At 44.3% G+C, this 13,764-nt stretch overlaps 1 protein-coding gene across 1 annotated transcript in view; it reads right to left on the bottom strand.

The window, feature by feature from the left end:
* The window catches only part of Ints4 (integrator complex subunit 4), a 62,773-nt gene that overhangs the window by 3,521 nt on the left and 45,488 nt on the right, over nt 1-13,764 (bottom strand). The window contains exons 15-21 of the mRNA XM_021195227.2: nt 12,017-12,110; nt 9,201-9,281; nt 8,103-8,233; nt 7,738-7,797; nt 3,896-4,055; nt 2,963-3,106; nt 220-340 (exon numbers count right to left, since the gene is read on the bottom strand). Coding sequence (XP_021050886.1) covers nt 220-340; nt 2,963-3,106; nt 3,896-4,055; nt 7,738-7,797; nt 8,103-8,233; nt 9,201-9,281; nt 12,017-12,110 — 791 coding nt within the window. The remainder of the gene's footprint in view (nt 1-219; nt 341-2,962; nt 3,107-3,895; nt 4,056-7,737; nt 7,798-8,102; nt 8,234-9,200; nt 9,282-12,016; nt 12,111-13,764) is intronic.

Raw genomic sequence — 13,764 nt, 5'->3', positions numbered from 1 at the left:
CTCTGTGTAGCCCTGGCTGTCCTGGAACTCACTTTGTAGACCAGGCTGGCCTCGAACTCAGAAATCCACCTGCCTCTGCCTCCCAAGTGCTGGGACTAAAGGCGTGCATAGAGACATCTTATCTCACACAAACAAACAAACAAATGAGCGAATCACAACGGGAAGGTACCGAGATCAGCAGGGACTAATTTCCTGCCTTTCCAGCCCACAGACTCTTACCTGTCCAGGCAGTGTGGGAGAGGTACACCTGAGTGAGGAGACGGTGCCGCCCTGGGCCAGGATTCCGGAAGTCTGCTGGCTTGGGGTGGATCATCTGAGCCTGGCCATCTGGATACAAGACCTACAATATGACAGAAACGGGGCAATGGAAGATAGATGGGCTAAGAAGACTGATAACATCTACTGTGACCCCAAAATCATTAGCAGGAAGATGACTGTAGCCATTATATAAAAACTGCTTCTTAAAGGAGAAACACCTTTAATCCCAGCATTTGAGAGGCAGAGGCAGGTGAGCTCTGAGTTAAAGGCCAGCCTGGCTTAAAGAGAGAGGTCCAGGTTAGTCAGGGCTATACAGAAAAACCCATCTCAAAAATCTGAAAATAAAGGGGAGTTGGGGGTAGCACAACACTAACAGAAACAGTGTCTAGTTACTATTTCTTAGATTCCTGGTAAGTGGTTGATAGGAGTGGTGCAAAGAATGGGGCTAACTGTGGAAAGCCTCAAAAGCACCCCGCTTGCAGTCCTAGCACTTGGGGGGTGGAATTGGTAAGATTGGAAGTTCAAATAGCAAGGTGGAGCCAGCCTGGTCTATACTACCCTGTACTAAAAGGTAAGGAGAGGGTACATAAGGAGAGGAGGAGAGGGACAGAACAGCAGAGCCCCTAAACTTTCTCAGTGAAGCTGCATTAAAATGGACCACGCGGTTGGGCACAGTGGCAATGTCTTTAATCCCACCCCCTGGGAGGCAGAAGCAGGCAGACTTTTGTGAGTTTGAGGCCGGTCAGGCTGATCTACATAGAAAATTCCAGGGCAGTCAGGGCTATAGAGAAAGCCTCTGTCTGAAACCACCAAAAACTAAAACAAAACTAAAAAAACGCAAAAGCACAAAACAAAAAACTAAACCACCATAATTTTAAGGGAGAATAAAGCCTCCGTGAAGTCATGCTGACAGTTGCAGGTCTCACCTCTGGCTGGTATTTCGAGTAAGGAAGCTGGACTTTAAAACTGCTACAGATGTCTCATGACAGGGCAGAAAGCATCCCCATAACATCCCATGCAGGCAAGTGTTTGCCTGGAAGGCAGCAGAGATGTTTTACAGTGAATTCTGCTCAGGATAGTTTAGCAGATGACCTGTAAATCCACCTGCGATTGTTTATGCAACAAAACAAGTCTCCATCAGACTAAGACCTCTGAGCTTAGACTCAGGATTCTGACTTAACTGGTATAGGCTGGATGAGGACTGGTCATCAGTTTCTAAGTAACTACAAGTACAGCAAGGGTGGCTAACCTTAAAACACAAAGAAGCACTGCAGTTACAGCTTTCTACTCGCTCAGAAGTTCTGTCGGTGTGATCTGTGATGTAGCCACACCCGTTACAGGATATTTGATCACACTGTGAACCTGAGATTGTGTTAACTATTGAAATTACTTGTTTCTAATTGTGGTGTGGCTCAACCCTTAGCACATACCTTTAATCCCTCTTGCTGGAATATAGACGTGCCCTTAGTAAACACATTGAATCCCAAGCAATGAAGGTAAAGTTAGTTTGTAGAAGGGAAGCACCATGTTTGAAAGTGTTATCTGATTGAGGGGCAGACAAAGTGACAAATCAGAGAATGATGTGACAGGCTAGGATGTGCTCAACTCTCAGGAGAACAGAGAGAAAACAGAGGCAACACAAGAGGGAGCAGTGCAGAGGGAGAGAGCAAAGAGGCAGATTTACCAGAACAGTTTACAGAGACGGCTGCAAAGAGAGAACAAGCTAGACACAGGTGAAGACAGGAAGTCAGAGACAGAGGAGGAGCCAGAAGATTAGAACAGAGTGCTAGAGTTTGAGGACAAGCAGAGCAATTCAGTCAGAGGCCAAGAGAGAAATAAATCAGTTAGTGTGGAGAGATTTGAGCCATTACAGCTAAGCTGAACCGCCAGCCACAGTTCAGAAAGAACAAGGAAAGGTGAGTTTATTCAGCACTAAGTCTCAGAGGGTGAAAACACTCTAGGTCTAGCCAAGATTGTAGGGAGGCTAGAAGCGTCCAGGACAATGACATCAGGTGGCTAAGTTGCTCTTACCCTCTCCTCCCGGAAGCCTGCCTGCTGCAGGTATCATCTCCCATCTGATTACTTGTCCTGCCAGGCTCACAATCCTTTCCTCATTCCTACCTCCTCAAAGTCCTCAAAGTACCTCCTTCCGCCATTCCTTTTTGCTCTTGTACATTGTTTCAGGCTGTACCACATGCTGGGACCTCCACAGAGCCTCTCTGTCTTTGACCTTCCATAGTGTGCCTAACTGTGTGTCCAAGCACTGACCTTCACTGACAACCGCCTCCCCACAGCTCCAGCATTTAGTGTGTACACTAAAGAAAGCACACAATGCATGAATGGATGGAAGGAAAGAGAAGGGTGGCTGGAATCGCAGGGCTCACTTGCAGTCTGCACCAAATCTCTCATGTGAGGGTAGCTTATTATCTATCTAATTTTGGAAAAAAATGCATCCTAATAATCATTATCCTAATAACCATTTCTGTCCATCTATGAATTTTGTTTGCCACCTGTTTAACCAATAGAACTTGTTTATTACATTTTGATGAATTCAATTTGTGTGTGTGTGTAAAAAGGATTAGATCTAAAGTCTACATTATACAAACAGAGAGGGACCTGTCTCTTAGGAAAGAATTACTGGATACTTACGGAATTTTATACAATGTCAGTGTGAAAACCTTACTGGAGCCCAACCCTCACACACCTGGACCTTGACAGTGTTCTGGGGGTCTTGCACATGTTCCAGGGTTGCATCCACATCCAAGGCTACCACCAACCCAGATGTAAACCGCAAAGGGTTGTCTGACTCTCCTGCTGGCTCAATAATGGTGGCTGAGGCTTTGTGGATCTGAAAGCAACAAGAAAATATGCTGATTCTTAGGCTGGTGAGCGAGCTCAGTGGCAAAGGTCCCTGATAACCAGAGTTTGATCCCTAGGGGTCAGGGAACCTCACATGTGCTGCGCCCCCCCCCCCCAATTAATACATGTAATTAAAAACAATCAGAGGAAGACCTAGCTCACTTGCTACCCTAATCAAAGAAGCTCACTAAAGTAAATGGTTTTAAGAATCTGGACAGGGGCTGGAGAGATGGCTCAGCAGATAAGAGCACTGACTGCTCTTCTGAAGGTTCTGAGTTCAAATCCCAGCAACCACATGGTGGCTCACAACCACCTGTAATGAGATGACACCCTTTTCTGGAGTGTCTGAAGATGGCTACAGTGATAGTAAATAAATCTTTGGGCCAGAAGGAGCAGGGACTGAGCGGGTGGGGCCCACTGGAGTGAGCAGAGGCCCTAAAATTCAATTCCCAACAACCACATGAAGGCTCACAACCATCTGTACAGCTACAGTGTACCCATATACATAAAATAAATAAATAAATCTTAAAAAAAAAAAAGAAGCCGGGCATGGTGGTGCACGCCTTTAATCCCAGCACTTGGGAGGCAGAGGCAGGCAGATTTCTGAGTTCGAGGCCAGCCTAGTCTACAAAGTGAGTTCCAGGACAGCCAGGGCTATACAGAGAAACCCTGTCTCTAAAAAAAAAAAAAAAAAAAACAAAAAAAAAAAAAAAACAAAAGAAAAAAAGAAAGAAAAGAATCAGGACATATTTTGCAGAGGGGCAGCACGGACTCTGACCTGCTCTGGAAGCGGAAGATGTAGGAAGGTGCTCTGCCGCAGCATTGTCTGCAGAATTTTGATCACTTCTACAGGTTTAGATGTCATGAGTCGGGGCATAAGATCAAGGAGTTTGTCCACAAAGCTATCTTGAAGGTGGGGCAAATCCGCAATGAAACACCTGCATGAACACAAAGCAACTGACCGTCCATGCACTCAGCACGGGCTAAGCCCATACTCAGGCCAAGCCCTGAAGCAGGAAGAGTACTGACATGGGGAGACTTTGAAGGTCATGCCTGACATCGACAGGGACACAGTTCAGTATGCCATAGCCACATGATCAGCAGAAGAACCACACTGCTGGGCTAGACAGATAGCTTCGTTAATAAGTCCTGTGCCTGGAGGCATGAAGACCTGAATCTAACCCCCAGACTCTGACAAGAGCCAGGAGCAGCAGCATGAGCCCACATCCCAGCCCTGAGGGTGGGGTGGGGGTGGGGGGCAGAGATAAGAAGATCCCTGGGACTCACTGGCAAAGTCCAGGGTAGTGAGCACCTGTTTCAGTAAGTAAGGTGGAAAGATGAAAATACTACTACATCAACTTCTGGCACACACAAACATGTGCATGTGTGCTCACATGCACACACATGTACACACATACACACACACACACACACACTCAGGAAACTAGTTTTTTGTTTTAAGAGCCTGTTTCACTGGGTGTGGTGCCTTGTGCCTGTAATCTCAGAATTAGGAGATTCTCAGAAATAGGAGATGGAAGCAGGAGAATTACTGTAAGTTCTAGGTTGGCCTAGAACAAACAAACAGAAGAGACTCTTTAATGAGTAACAATGATTGTCAGGCATATGTCTGAGTGTTTTACGTAAGGTGGGGGCCGAAAAAGGGCTTCAAATCCCCTGGAACTAGTTCCAAGCAGCTGTGATGTGAGTACTGACAACAAAACCCAGGCCATCTGCAAGATCACTCCATCCCTGACTATCTCTGAGGTGAAGAGAGACACTGAGGGGTGCAGACTCAGAAAACAATCAGCCCTTCAGAGCCTTAAAGAACGAGAAGCCATAAAGCCCCAGCTTTGGGGGTGGAGAGATGGCTGTGGTGGCTTGAATAGGAGCACCCCTGCAGACTCGCATGTGAATGCTTGGCACATAGGAAGTGTGTCACCGTGGGGTGGGCTTCAAGGTCTCCTGTGCTCAAGCTATGTCCAGTGTGGCTCACAGTCCCTTCTACTGCCTGAAGATCAAGATGCAGAACTCTCAGCTCCTTTTCCAGCACAATGTCTGCCTGCATGCTGCCATGCTTCCTGCCATGACAATACTGAACTAAACCCCTGAAACTGTAAGCCAGTCCCAAATTAAATATATAATAAGAGCTGCCATGGTCATAGAGTCTCTTCACAGCAATACAACCCCAACTAAGTCAATGGCTGAGTGTTTAAAGGCACTGGCTGCTCTTTAAGGGGACCTAGGTTCAGTTACCAGCACCAGTATCAGGCAGCTCATAACTGCCTGTAACTCCTGTTCCAGGGGCTCTAGCACCCTCTTCTGGCCATCTTGGTGACCCATGTGTTATACCGACACAGTGACTTATACACATAAAGTAAATAAATCTTTTAAAGTCTGGTTTGGTCATCTTTGTGAAAGCCAGAGCAATGATGACCGAGATGAGCATACATGTTTAGAGCCATGTACTGCCGTGGCAGGCTAAAGGAGAATGCCCCCCTTCGGCTCATATGTTTGAATATTAGGCCTCTAGTGGGTGAAATTGCTAGGGAAGAATTAGGTATGGCTTTGTTTGGAGGAGGTGTGACCCTGGGGCAGGGCTTTGAAGTTTAAAAAGACTCATGACAATTTTAGGTTCTCTCTCTCTGTGGTCTTTCCCGAGACGTGAGACCTCAGGTACTGCATCAGTGATGCCTGCCACTATGCTCCCTGCCATGAAAATAACTGTCAACACAAAACAAGTTTGGTCTCACTACTTCCCAAGCCCTCTGCTCTTCTAGTGCCTCCATTTGAAACAATGTATCTCATATGATACTCTAAGGAAGCTCTTTGGGGGTGGGGGTGGGGGTGGGGTGGGTTTAGAGACAGTTTCTCTGTATCCTTGGCTGTCCTGGCACTTGTTCTGTAGATCTGGTTGCCTTGAATTCTGAGAGCATCCGCCTCTGCCTCCTGAATGCTGGGATTAAAGGTGTGGGCCACTACACAAAGATCTGAAGAAATATTTAGATTTATTTATTTATTATATGTAAGTACACTGTAGCTGTCTTCAGACACTCCAGAAGAGGGAGTCAGATCTTGTTACAGATGGTTATGAGCCACCATGTGGTTGCTGGGATTTGAACTCCAGACCTTCGGAAGAGCAGTTGGGTGCTCTTACCCACTGAGCCATCTCACCAGCCCCTGAGGAAATATTTAAACTGCACGAGAGCCTGAGTTCTGCCCTCTAGAACCCAAATAAAAAAGTTGGGAGCAACAGCTCACACCTACATGCTGGGTAAGTCAAGACAGGAGCTTACTGGCAAGCTGGCCTAGACAATCAATGACTTCCAGGTTCAGTATGACACTGTCACAGGAAAAAGGTGACCAGCAATTGAGGAAGTCATCTGGCTTCCATACACTTACACACACACACACACACACACACACACACACACACACACACACACACACACACAGTTTCACTACTTTGCCCAAGCTGGTCTTAAAGGAACAGGCTCAAGTGAATCTTCTGCCTCAGCATCTGGATTTAGTGGGGATTACAGGCATGCTCTTTGATGCCTGGCTTGAGACATGCTTATTCTATCTGCTTATTATTATTTAAAAAGATGTATAAATATTCTGATTGTGTGTGCACGTTTCTGTGTGTGGGTATGTGCACATTAGTGCAGGTGCTGGCAGCTTCCAGAAGAGGGCATCAAATTCCTGAAACTGGAGTTAGAGATGACAGTGAAGCACCCAGTATGGGTGCTAGGAACCACTCGGTCTCACTAAAAGAACGGCAAGTGCTCTTAGCTGCCCAGTCACCTCTCCAATCTCTACTTATTTGTTCTTCTTTATTTCTCTCTCTGCTCCCCCACACCCCCACCCCAGAATCTCACTATATAGCAATGGCTAGCCTGGTAGTAGACTAGGCTGGCCTCAAATTTACAGAGATACCCCTGCCTCTGTCTCCAAAGTGCCGATATTAAAAATGTGTCACCATACCTGGCTTGTTATTACTTACCTACAAAATTAAAGAAGAGCTAGATATGGTAGTACGCACCAATAATCCTAGCACTTGGGAAGTTAAGTAGGAGGATCTGAAGTTCAAGGCCAGCTTTAGCAATACAGCAAGTTCAAGGCTTGCCTAGACTACTTGAGACCCTGTCTCAAAAAGTCAAAGAACAAAGCCAGGCATACTTGTATACCTGTAATCCTATCGTTCAGAAAGCTGAGGCAGGAGGATCAATATGTCAAGGCCAGTTTGGGTAACATAGCAAGATCTTTTTTTTAAGAAAAAACGTAAGAATATTGAGAACAATTTTTTTCTTTTCTTTTCTTTTTTTTTTTTGGAGCTAAGTACAGAATTCAAATGGTTCCTGATGTTTTATTATTTACTTGGATGTTTGCTTCTGAAGCTCTAGATTCAGAACAGTTTATACATCTTAAAAAAAAAAAAAAAATCAAAAGCACATGCCTTTAATCCCAGCACCTGGGAGGCAGAGGCAGGTGGATTTCTGAGTTCTAGGCCAGCCTGGTCTACAAAGTGAGTTCCAGTACAGCCAGGGCTCCACAGAGAAACCCTGTCTCGAAAAAAACAAAAAACAAACAAACAAAAAATCATAAGAGTTACAAAATCCTCACCTCTGAAAACAATCCACTTCTTGTAAAAACTTTTCACACATTCCAAATAAGGGGTCAACTCTGTAGGGAAAAAGCAAAGTGTAAAAACCTTGTGACTCTAAACTAAGGAGTGAGGACAAGAAGTCCCAGAAACCTGAGCTTCGGTGAGAGTGGAGTGACTTCGTTACACTGTAAAACTGAGCTCTTAAGAAGCAAAGGCAGCGCTCTCTCTAAGGGACAGGGACCAAGAGCGGGATCTCATCTGACCCAAGCACGAACTTTGACCTCCCTAAATCTTACTTGTCGTTAGCCATAGGGAGAGCTGTGACCCTGTCTGCCTGTGTCCTCAGGAGAATGCCACCCACTCGCCCAGCTCCATGTCTCACCCTCGAGTAGTTCGTGCAGTTACTATGAGCTGCAGAGCTTTGGCCTGCAACCTCATGTGGTGTATGATCACAACCTGCTTGTTTTCCACACCACTGTACATAAACTCCATTTTGTAGGTTTCTTCCATGATCTATAAGGAAAAGACAATTAACAATCAGTAAAATATCCTGGAAGGAAAGGGCTTTCTGTCCTCAACTGAGGAGCTATGGACAGCTGATGGCTTCTAAGCAAAGAGAGTCAGTTTTCTTTACGAGTAAGGCTTCTGGTAGGCTAACACACTCCAGTGGGTGGACTACACCCATGTAGGTAGCATGAACTAGGCTCACAGATCATAAAACACACACATATACACAAAATTGGTAGATAGGGGTAGATTTAGGAAAAGTGAATGTAAGAATACACTGTATGAGCTGGCTGGGGGGAGCACACGCCTTTAATCCCAGCACTCAGAAGGCAGAGGCAGGAGGAGCTCTGTGCGTTTGAGGCCAGCCTGGTCTACAGAGGGAGTTCCGGGACAGCCATGCATGACTACATTGAATTTTGTCTCATAAAACAAAACAAATAAAAAAACCCCAAACAAACAAACCAAAAAACCCATTGTATGAAATTATCAAAGAATTAATAAAAATACTAACCTCAAAAATCAATTTATATGTACTTTTAGATGAAAGATTCACAACTGTATTATGTTTTAATCTATCTGAAACAAATATTAATATAAATAGTATAATAAAAATTGTGTGTGTTTGTGTATGTATGTGATATGTGAGAGTGTGGGTACTTTATGTAAATTCCAGGAACTGAATTCGGGTTATCAGGCCTACACAGTAAGCACTATGACCAGCCACAACACTGGCCAACAAACTGGCAATATGTAGAACACAACAGAATCTCAGAAATCATGCAGTTCAACTGCCACATTTTATAGAGGAGGAAACTCCAAGAGACTCAAATAGCCTGGTCAATTTATCACCTCGTCAGGTGGAGATGGCCCAGAGCTTGCAGTCACACAGGCCTAGTTCTAACTAAGAGCCTGAAATCTCAGAAGGCAGGAGACAGGCCATAGGAAGACCTATGACCTGTCTGAGGAGTCTCACCTGTTTTGCTGCTGCGGAGGCCAAATCACTCTGCTTTAGGTACAAGGGGGCAGCCACATTCCACAGCTTCTCCTGCAAGGCCTACTCAGACAAATAAGAGACAAGTGTAGCCATCACAGAACTGAGAAAACTGATACAGCATTGAAATTTGTGTTTTTGCTTTGCTTTAAAAATGTACCACACTCAGGGCTTCCTCTCCATCACTCTTCCTGTTTTAAGCAAGTAAAGCCTCACCTAAGGGAGAAGTAGAAGGGCAGCTGACGCTCAGATAGATGACTGTCTGGAAACAGGAGTCAGCAGGCAGGCCAGCCCTGGACCTGTTCACAGGCCACTGCACTAACCTGAGCAGCCTGAGCTGTCTATTCACAGTGGAGGCTCTGCCCTGTGTCCAGTGTCCTGCCATGTACCCTATCACTCACCCAACTACAAGTCAGGAGGCTCTCCCACATTCTCCTTTTCTCAATTTCCCTGCAGTCACTATCACTAACAGCCACAGATTTTACTTGTGACCCCTCTGTTCACCTATGCATTCATATCTGTGACCCAGCTTCATTCACTTCTGCTGTGGAACAGTATTCTCAGGGAACGTCTTCTTTTTCTTTTGTTTTCCTGCTCATTTCTTCAGAAAGGGTATTCTTATATAGTATGTAGCCCAGGTTGGCCTCAAACTTAGGATTCTCATGTCTCAGCCTCTCGAGTGCTAGGATTACTCATAATCATGATTATAAGCATAATCATGCCTGATGATCTAATCTATTCTACTGAATATTCTACTCTATTGAATTCAGCATAATAACAGTTTGACAAACGTGACAGGTTCTGTCTGTTTGTCTTGTTGTTTTTAGGTCTGTGGACCACACACGCCTGGAAGGGCAGAAGAGAGCAATTGGTCTCCTGGAACTGGAGTTGCAAATGGTTGTGAGCCACCTTGTGGGCGCTGGGAATTGAACTTGCGTTCTCTGGAAGAACAAGTGCTGGGCCAGTATGTTTTAAATTACTAGGAAGACTCTTGTACGAATCTCATGAATAGGCACTCTGACACTGGTGAGAGCAGAAGAGGGGAGAGTTATCAGTGGGCTGAAGCTGATAGGTCCTGAGTGGCCTCGATGCCAAGCCCAGTTGGTATTTTCATTTTATTCTCTTAAAAACTCCAAGCTGGGCAGGCAAGCAAGATTTTACAGAAAGCGTAAGTGGCAGCCATCAGGTTAAGGGCAACAACCAATTGTTTCAGCTATTTCTCCAGGTCACTCTGTTCTAAGTAGCAAGTGAAGTTATGCTTAGCAAATAGGCAGTACAAGCAGTGCTTTAAGCAAGTCACTAAATATATCAATAAACCAGTACCTAATAGTTGGTCTTTTCTACCTTATCCTGCTCCAAGGCAGGTTTATTCTCATAAATAAGTCTAAGAAACCCAGTGGACACTTTGCACTACAGCACATCCCAGCTTGGGTTAGTAACACTTCAGGTGCTCAGTAGCCACACGTATCTGCAGCATCACACGAAACAGCAGTAGGTTCAAAACTAGGCATAACAGAAAACTGTTATATACATACTTCTAACTACTTCTCATATAAAGCTTTTATACAGGTTGCTGTTGGAGTAGAATGTGTTTGTATCTCTCTCTCTCTCTCTCTCTCTCTTTTTTTTTTTTTTTTTTTTTTCGAGACAGGGTTTCTCTGTATAGCCCTGGCTGTCCTGGAACTCACTCTGTAGACCTGGTTGGCCTCGAACTCAGAAATCCACCTGCCTCTGCCTCCCGAGTGCTGGGATTAAAGGCGCGCGCCACCACGCCCGGCTCTGTTTGTATCTCTTTTTTTGGAGTACATAATATTACACTGTAAGCATTTTGTTACATTGTGGTGTGATTCTCCACACAGACTATTACCACCATAGGCCTAAGGGTTAAGCAGATGCCACAATTTATTTAGCTGTTCCTTATTATAAACAGATTCCTGGCTCAGGTTCCAGACTGAATAAGTAATCAGCATAGTTGAGCAATATCTTCTCATTCCCTTCTGATACTTGCTCCTAAGAAAAGTGGACGTCATTTTTCTCTTTCAGTAAGCCCTTTATTCCCACTTGAGCTTTCCTGTGCCCACCTGGGAATTAAACCCAGGTCCTCACACATGCCAGGGAAATGGTCTACACTCAGCTACAGCACCAGCTGTTTTCAGTTTGAAGGCAGTTTCACTAAATTGCCTAGGCTGGCCATGAATTTTACAATCCAGCTGCTTCTGTTCCTTGAACAGGTAGATTATAGGTCTGAACCAACATAAGTCTGGGCAGTTGGTCCTTTTACACTTGATCTTAGCCAAAAGGCCGAGAAGCGATGCAGTTGGTCCTTTTAAGAGCAAAGAGTTAACCTTTCAACTTGGACAAACAGAATCAGCAACTTAAGAAAATAGTATAAAAGCTTATGCAAATCTATGGTCGACCCCATTACATGGAACACTTAAAGATCCCTAGTATCCTTGCAACATTCCTCCACGCCTCTGCATCTGCTCCTGTCTCCAAGTACCTGTCCTGACTTCCTTCAGTGATGAGCAGAGATATGGAAGTGTAAGCCAAACAAACCCTTTCCTCTCTAAGTTGGTTTTGGTCAGGGTGTTTCATCCCAGCAAGAGAAAGCCCAAGATACTATATGACTTAACATTTATTTAAATAGAATACAACATACTGTAGACCTGTGATTTTCCCATTGTTGGATGGTTTCACAGAACAGTAAGTCTTTCTACTTAGGGTCTCAAACACTGCTGGATCAATTCAAGTTCATTCTTAGCATCAAAAACTCATAAACACGCTGGATGCAAACAAACCTTAATGAGGAGCAGTTGACACTGAAGATAGGTGGCAGAGAAGTCAGCTACCCCTGCCAATTCAGACTGAAGCTCTCCAAGTCTTTGCAGATCTCTACAGTAAAAACAAAACCAGAAAACAAACACACACAAAAGAAAACCAACTTAGGTCAGATAGAGCAGAAGGATAAAGCCACAAATTATGTGAAGGTCAAGTCACAATTGTTTAACCATTTTACAGCTAGAAACTGGTCCAAGTAACAGATGACACACCAGTGCTGGGGTGCTATGATGAAATCAGGCCACATATCTCTCAGCTACTATGGAAACCAATATGGCAGTACATTAGAAAATTAGGAATCAATTTACCTCAAGACCCAGTTATATTACTCTTTGTATACCCCAAGGAACGCTTCATCCTATTACAAAGGCACTTGCTCAGCCATGTTTATTGCGCTTTACTCATAGTAGCCAGAAAGTGCAAATGACCCAGATGTCCCTCAACCAAAGAATGAATAAAGAAAATGTAGTATATTTACACAATGAAGTATTACTCAGCTGTTAAAAACAATGACATCATGAAATTTGCAGGCAAATGGATTCAACTACTAAAGACCATCCTTAGTGAGATAATGCTGCCCCTTAGACACCCTGCTGGTAGGAAGGAGGTGCCCACAACCAAGCCCAGAGCAAATATAGCCAGTGATCGAAGACATGGATGTCTATGCATAGTATCGTCTCATGTGTTTGAGTGGTCTGTTCTGTCCTGAGGAGCCCAATCACATAGAAAGAAAGGGTTATCCATGTCTATAAACTACAATTTTGGTGGCCAGCTAGTCTTTGCCATTCACTTCTTCCAAAAAAAGTTCAGACCCATTCTACTTCTGAAGCAATACTGTCAGCAAGATTCTGCCCTCTGTTACTATTAAAAGAACACTGCCAAGCTGATCACGCACTGAGTGCCTCCAGGTCTCATGTTAGTCCACGGCCCCGGGAGTGTAGCAAGGGTTCTCAGATTCACAGAACAGGCTATACCCTATCCAATTAGTTGTGAGAAACCTCAAGTACTGACAGGCAAACATTGAAACTGCTAGCCATGGGCAAAGTCCTCTATGTTCCAGCATGTCCTTATGCCCCTCTTTATGTCAGGAAGTGTTGGTCTAGACACACATTTTAAGATTGTGAGCCATTTTAAAAGGTACAAAGAGCACCTTCTGTGTGCAGCTGTATTGCTAGGTATTTCCTTACTTGAATTCATTTAATCTTTACAACATGAATTGTAGTTAATCTGCCTCACGGAGCATGAAACCAAAGACCAACATTAACTGGTTTGCCCAAGATCACAGAATTAAAAAAATGGCAAAACCAGGTCACAAACCCAGGACTGTCTGACTATAAAACCCCTTTCCTTATTCATTATCATATAATTCCCCATTTATTTTATTTTTTTATTTGTGAAATATATAAAGTATTAATGAAGCAAACCAAACTAAAAAACAGCTATATTGAACTATATTTCTACAATGTGATTTGGCAGGGCAAAAACACCTCACTCAGAAACACACACCTATGATCCTTGGTCCGTAAAGCTAATAAACAGCATTTTTAAATATTAAAGCTCAGCCAGGCTTAAACCCTTTAATCCCAGAACTCAGGAGTCAGAGGCAGGTGGGTCTCTGAGTTTGAGTCTAGCCTGGTCTACCAAGCTATGGCAGATGAGCCAGGATTACACAGAGAAACACTGTCACAAACAAACCAACAAACAGATC

This window comes from Mus pahari, chromosome 1 (assembly GCF_900095145.1).
Source record: "Mus pahari chromosome 1, PAHARI_EIJ_v1.1, whole genome shotgun sequence".
Classification (NCBI taxonomy): Eukaryota; Metazoa; Chordata; class Mammalia; order Rodentia; family Muridae; genus Mus; species Mus pahari.
This window is presented reverse-complemented; position numbering and strand designations above follow the sequence as displayed.